Source organism: Hipposideros armiger, unplaced genomic scaffold, assembly GCF_001890085.2.
Source record: "Hipposideros armiger isolate ML-2016 unplaced genomic scaffold, ASM189008v1 scaffold_482, whole genome shotgun sequence".
Classification (NCBI taxonomy): domain Eukaryota; kingdom Metazoa; phylum Chordata; class Mammalia; order Chiroptera; family Hipposideridae; genus Hipposideros; species Hipposideros armiger.
Genome location: NW_017731832.1, coordinates 153,884 through 160,699, shown reverse-complemented (window position 1 = coordinate 160,699; position 6,816 = coordinate 153,884). Strand labels below are relative to the sequence as shown.

Here is a 6,816-nt window from a genome sequence, read left to right as displayed (position 1 = left end):
GAGCAGGTGAGCATGGGGAGCAGGTGAGCATGGGGAGCAGGTGACATTGAGGGAAGAGGTAAGCATGGGGGAGGAGGTGTGGATGGGGGAACATATGAACATGAGGGGGCAGAAGGGCACGAGGACTGGTGGGCACAGTGGAGCTGGTGACCATGAAGGGAGGAGGGTGAGTGAGGCAGCCAGCTGGGAAAGGTCGTGCTGACCTTGATCTGTGCCACAGGAAGTGAACTCACTGCGCTGCCAGCTCGGCGACCGGCTCAACGTTGAGGTGGATGCTGCCCCACCTGTTGACCTGAACCGTGTTCTGGATGAGATGCGGTGCCAGTATGAGACCCTGGTGGAAAATAACCGCCGGGATGCTGAAGACTGGTTCAACACCCAGGTAGGTACTTGGAAACAGTCAGTGCAACGCAGACACACGGTGGTGGGTCACACAGAAGTGACCTTGGGGCTCTGAATCAAGAAACCTGAGTTCGAGTTCCTGCACTGTTTTGACTTCATTGTGCATTTTGGGCAGGTTGCTGTCCTCTAAGCAGCAATGTCCTCAAGTGTGAAATAAATGGTTTGGGTTGGGTAATCTGGAAGGTCCTCATGATTTGAAGTGGCCTCTGTGGACCTCTGAAGTTGAGTCCCCAGTGATCCTGACCAGGCTCTGTGTGTGTATCTTTCAGACTGAGGAGCTGAACCAGCAGGTGGTGTCCAGCTCAGAGCAGCTGCAGTGCTGCCAGGCGGAGATCATCGAGCTAAGACGCACGGTCAATGCCCTGGAGATCGAGCTGCAGGCCCAGCACAGCATGGTGAGTTCTGAGGCTGCTGGGGACCAAGTCTAGCTGCACGTGAGCCCCCCGACTCCCATGCTCTGACCACACAGGCAGGCTCCAGTGGCTCAAGTTCTGAGCATAAGAGATTTTCTGTGCATAGAAGAGGGAGTGAGGGCCCAGCCCCCATTCACAAATGCCCCAGTGGTAAAAGAGAGGAGGCCTGTAGCAACCGACATGTCCAGGCAGCAGCTCCTGTATTTGTGTAAGCAGATTCTTTCTGAGTAATTATCAGTTACTCAGAGATCAATTATAGGGTTAAACTCTCAAGACCAAGGAGACTACAGGGACTAATTGGCTCATCTCAAGTGAGATGTCTGATTGTGGTTCATCCTGGCTCAGAGTGATTCTCTGAGTTTCCATTCTTGGATCCTGAGGCCTCACTGAGACCCAGATGGATTAGGTACATCTTCCTTGCTCCTTCTCTGACCTCTAATCTTCTTCCTCCCTATACAATCCTTGCCCTCACAGAGAGATGCTTTGGAATCCACCCTGGCTGAGACAGAGGCCCGCTATAGCTCCCAGCTGGCCCAGATGCAGTGCATGATCACCAACGTGGAGACCCAGCTGGCTGAGATCCGCTGCGACCTGGAGCGACAGAACCAGGAGTACCAGGTGCTGCTGGACGTCCGGGCGCGGCTGGAGTGTGAGATCAGCACGTACCGGGGCCTGCTGGAGAGTGAGGACTGCAAGTGAGTATCGCTGCATGCCCTCACATCTTCTGAATGCAGCCTACAAAGCTCTGGGGAGACAGCATGGTGTCTGGGAAGAGCCCGGCCTTGGGAGTCAGGAGCCCTGGGTTTTAGTTTTGGTCTTATTACAAATAAGACCAAAACCCCCCCCAAAACTGGCAAGTCCCTTTTCTCCCCGGGCCTGTTTCCCTTTTGATAAAATGAGGGGACAGGACTAGGTGATTTTTAAGGTGCTGTGAGTCATTGAAAACAGCAACTGGAAAACCATAGTAACCGGAACTTTTTCTTTTTCCTAGGCTCCCCTGTAACCCGTGTGCCCCTGACCCCTCGTCCTCCAAGCCATGCCTCCCCAGTCTTCCTGTGGCCTCTTGTGGTCCTGGCGCAGCCCGCACAACCTGCAGCCCCCGCCCTATTTGTGTCCCCTGTCCGGGGGGCCGGTTCTGAGAGTGACTGGTCCAGAAAACCAAGGCCATTGTCTCCAGGCCTTGGACTTGGCCTATACTCAACCCTAACCCCAAAGCCCAATCCCTTCTCTTCGTGCAGAACCCAGGGCCTGAGCCTGAGAGGTCTCACTGCAAATACGCATCATAAAATTTCTCAAAGCCCGTCGCTAAGGCTGGCTGCTCCCGAAAGCCTCAATTCCTCATCATTTCAACGGCTGCCAGGGCCTCTGTTCTAAGGCTGCCTCCTGGGCCAGGATTTTCTCCTGGGTGCTATTTCAGTGGGTTCTGAAATGCAATAGAGGGCTTCTGTTGGTGGAACAATAAAGCTCATTTGCTTTGGCTCTCGATGCCTAAGGAGCACCATTCCGGATTGTTGGTTTGTGTCTCTGCTGGGTGAAGAAGGGTGATTCTTGGATAGATGAATGGGGGATGTTTGACCATGTGTGATGCTGAGGATGCCTCTGTTTGGGGGTAGGTAGAAGTCTACAGTGGGGCTTTGTGTTCAGCTTTCCCGATGAAGACTTTTCTCCAAGCGTCTAATGTGGTGGCAGGTGTTACCAGACCTCTCCTGCTACCCTCTTAGTACATATGTCACCCTGGGACCCCAGAGAAGGATGGATAAAGCTGGGACCAGTTCATTGTGAAGCATCTGAGGCCACTTTATAAGCTTCATGTCTGTGGTCCTCATAAGAACAGCAATATGAAATCCCATACCAGGGTACTTTTAGGAGTGTTTACATTGACCCACTTTTCCATTGCAGCCCTGCCACATTGCCCTTCCAGTTCAGCAACCCCCCTAAAAACCCATGCTCCATCCAAAGCAGGAGATGCGAGAGTGAGCTGGCCATTGTGACTTCTACCCACAAATTCAGAGACTTTTGTCTTTAAGAGACTCATCGTGTTCTTGTGTGTCCTTGGCATCTGATGAGGCACAAGTGACTTTGGGTACAAAAACATTTCCATATGGAAGTGGGAGCTCTGAGCTTCCTGACCCAGAGGATCTCACTTGTGTCCAGAATGTCCTCCCCCAACAGACAAGGCAAATACCAAATTCCATCAATCCCAATGGGAAATGGAGAAGGACGAAGGCAAAGCTTTCTGAGATAGAAAGGAATGCGGGTTGTCCCCAGATGGCCACATGCTCTTTAGGAGATGCCAAGGGCACATGCTAAGGAACTTCAGTGATGTTAAGAGAGTTGTGATAATACCCAAGGTGGGAAACGGATTGGGAAAAGATGCTGACTAAGGTGGGCTTGAGACCCCCGCCTTTTAAGGGTGCCCAGTATAGTTCACCCTGATTCTGTTTTAGAATCCTCCCCTTTCCAACCCCCTGTAAAGGAGGGTCTGGGACTCGATTTATCCCAGCTGCCTCACTCCTGGCATCCTGTACCACCTCAGCTTTGGTTTTCTTAGAATACCTTGACTGGTTTGCTGCGGAGGATGGTCTCAGGATCATTCAGTTCGTTCAACAGACCCTTACTGATCACCTCCCTGGGCCAGGCAGTGTGCTGGGTGCCAGTGGCAGGATTGACCCTTGCTGAAGAGAGGCCTTGGGAGGGGACAGGAAAGAACCCCTCACTGTCTCTTTGTCTTCCTACCTCATCGGTGGGAGGAGGCCAGTGAAAAGGGGCCATGGATTGGTGTGATGAACACGGGCTCCAAAACATGAGTCAGACCGACCTGAGTTCAAATCTCAGCCCCGCCACGTACTGCCTGTGAGAGCTTTAGAGGGTGGCAGTCCCTTCCAGAGTCTCAGTTTCATCGTAGGTGAAGGAGGATATGACACTTACTGTGCTGTAAGGTCTTTAATACTTGGCCGAGCACCTGCTGAGCATCTGAAAACTGGTCAATATTCTAGCTGGATGCCTGGGTTGCTCTGACAGTGGTCGTTTACCTTTTCCCTGCCCAGGGTTTCCTTCCTGAGGTTTTCTTCCAAGCAGCACTGCCCAGGGTAAACTGGGCCAGCCAAAGTGGATATGAAGTTACACGACTTAAGAGCTAAATCTGACTCTGAGCAAAGTCAGTGGGGGAAACCACAGTTAGTAAGCAGTATATGCATGTTCTCTTGAACACATGGGCTCGTATACAAGCTCTTTCCAAATCTACCCTAACTCCCTCCAAGATGGAGCTAACCAGATCCTGCCTCGAATTACTATTTACTTCATTTGCTTGTGCTTTTTAACGATAACGCTGTTTCCATTTGGCCAGAGTTTCTCAGCCTTGGCTGTACGTTGGAATGACCTGGAGAACTTTAACAAATACGGATGCCTGGTCTGACCCCCAGAAACCCTGACTTCCTTAGTCTGGGATCTGGCCCAGTGTTGGGGTTTTTAAAAGCTCTCCAAGGGATCCCCACATGCAGCCAGGGTTGTGAGCTTGTTCATTAGGTGGAGGGCCTTTCAGCAAGGCAGCTGGGAGTTCACAGGGCTTGGGGCAGCTCTGATGTAGACCTCAGCACTATCTGATCTCCATGTTGAACTTTTGACTTTTCCTAGTTCTGGCTTTTTTCTCTCCTTGAATTTCAAACATCTGAACTGAATTTTTAATTTCAGTTCTCATGTATTTAACTCCAAACAGCAATTTTTTAATTCTCTGTTCCTCTTTTATAACATCCAGCTCTTCTTTCAAGGATGTAACTGCTATACTTATCTCTGAGGTTATAAAAAGTACATACAAGTGTGTATCGTAATAGATTGTTTTAGAGTCTGCGTTGTTCTTGTTTCCCCCCAATTTCCTCTTCACTGTTTTGTTTGCTTGCTTGTGTTGTTTCTGTTTTTAATGTTGGAAGCTTCTCTCAAATGTCTGGTGATCCTTCTGCTTGTATTTAACGATAAGACACTAAACACCTGATGGAAGGTACCACGTGGACGGGTAGGTTGGCATACTGGCCTTTTGGATGATAAAACTACCTAAATTCAGTTTCTGTAGGACTTGGATCGGTTTCTCTGGGGTCATTCTGTTTTTTCACAGAGTGGAGGGAAGGAGACAGTCTGGGGCCAGGCGCTGCCATGGATTCTGTGTGCCCTTTATTTATGTAAATAGATCTTCATCCTGGACCTATTTAGCTCCAAACGCTCACCAGTATTTCGTTCTTGTTTACTCTCACTTTCCTGGCTCTCTCCACATTACTTCCCTTCTCTCCCTCCCCTTTTATCATGAAACATGTTTGTCCAACAGTTTGCTTTGGCCTTAGAGAGCCAGGATACAGTGGAAGGCTTTGGATTCAGAGCGACCTGGGTTTGAGAACCGACTGCATACCCTCTCGCCCTGGAGCTGCCTTTCCCTGTCCCCGCTTCTTCGCCTGGGAAGCGTGCCCCAGGTCCGGCACACTGGCTGGACACCTGCTCTGCTGTGGCTGTGAACACTCTGCTCTCCCTCATTGCATGTGAATATAGTGGACTTTGCTGAAGGTCTCTTGGGGGCCATGGGGTGCAGAGCATCACCGTGCACAGCTTCTCCCCACCTGCCTGGTGCCTCTCCCTCTGGCTCCTGCCTCCCCCTCCTCTCACCCCTTCCTGCCGCGAGTGTCTTGGGAACCTCAAAGTCTTCTCCTCTTTCTCCCTGATTCCTTGCCAGCTAACATCAAGGCACTTGGGATCCCACCTTTTCCCCCTGAGAACTTCTTAACATATTTTTTTAAGTAAAGACAGTTATTTTTCTACAAGAGGAATTGTGGTGGCAGGTGCTCTTATACCTCAGTGGTTCTCCAACCTGCCTGGAGGACCAGTTAAATGCAGATGGCTGCCCCCACTTGGAGTTGTGATTCAGTTGGTCCGGGGTGGACCTGACAAATTGCCTTTCTAACACATTCCTGAGTGATGTTCATGCTGCTGGTCTGGAAGCCATACTATGAGAACCACTGCCACAGCTTACTACAATATTAATTACCTTATAGTTTTTTTCAAGTGAGGATGAGATGGGCAAATGAAGGCCAAGGACCCAGCACAGTGCCTGGCACTTGTATGCTTTCAATAAGTGCTGGTTAAGATTTTGAAGAGTGGTCCAAAGAGTCTTATTCCATGTAGCTGAGATTGCCACCACACTTGCTTTTATCTGATGCCGCTGTCTTCTCTAAACAGTTGATCCAGACAAAGGAGCTGGAATTTATGGTTGTTGCAGGAAATCAAACTGAGAGATGATTTAATCTAACCTTTTCAATTTTGCATGAGGAAACTGAGACTCAGAGAGGTTGAGTGACTTTCCCAAGGTCACACAGCGAGTTAGAAGGTAGCGCCTCTATCTTTATTTAAGCAACGAAGTTCAGAAAGTAGGGCTGGGTGGGGTTTCTATTCCCTGCCCCTTCACCAACACTTCTAGAAATATAATGAAAAATAAGACAAGTGCTTGGACTCCAATATTGAGAAGATTAATGAATGAAAGGTGGCTATGTAACACACACCTATTAAACATGAAGCCTGTGAGCTAGCAAGTATTGCAGGTAAGAACTGAAAACCATGGGTCTTACCTGTTGCTTTCTTAAGGAATCCCCAAGGCTTCTGTAATTGGAGAAGCCTGCTCCTGATTTATGATGAAGCCTGCCCCTGGCTTATAGCTTATCCCAGGGTTGCAAACTGTCACTTCTCAAGGGAGCTGATTCACACCGCTTCCCATTTCTGAGGTCCTGAAATGAGCCCTCCCTGTCCACCACTGCAGAAAGAGAAAGTAGAGCCTGTTCCAGCCTGTCCAACCTCAGTCTGTTCAACAAACAATAATCGAACTTGACAACTCTGTACGCGGAGCAGTGAGAACTGAAGGGGAGGTTCCAGAGAGGGTCCAGATATCGTATCTGCCTCATGGAGATGTTCATGACACCGATCTCCTTTTCCAAGGGGTCCTTACATTTCTTTTTCTCAGTAGTGTCCA

General features: G+C 49.6%; 1 protein-coding gene across 1 annotated transcript in view; it reads left to right on the top strand.

Moving 5' to 3' along the window:
• The window catches only part of KRT35 (keratin 35), a 4,203-nt gene extending 1,887 nt beyond the window's left edge, over nt 1-2,316 (top strand). The window contains exons 4-8 of the mRNA XM_019667127.1: nt 221-382; nt 672-797; nt 1,290-1,510; nt 1,807-1,963; nt 2,069-2,316. Coding sequence (XP_019522672.1) covers nt 221-382; nt 672-797; nt 1,290-1,510; nt 1,807-1,954 — 657 coding nt within the window. The 3' untranslated portion in view covers nt 1,955-1,963; nt 2,069-2,316. The remainder of the gene's footprint in view (nt 1-220; nt 383-671; nt 798-1,289; nt 1,511-1,806; nt 1,964-2,068) is intronic.
• Nucleotides 2,317-6,816: the final 4,500 nt, after the last annotated feature.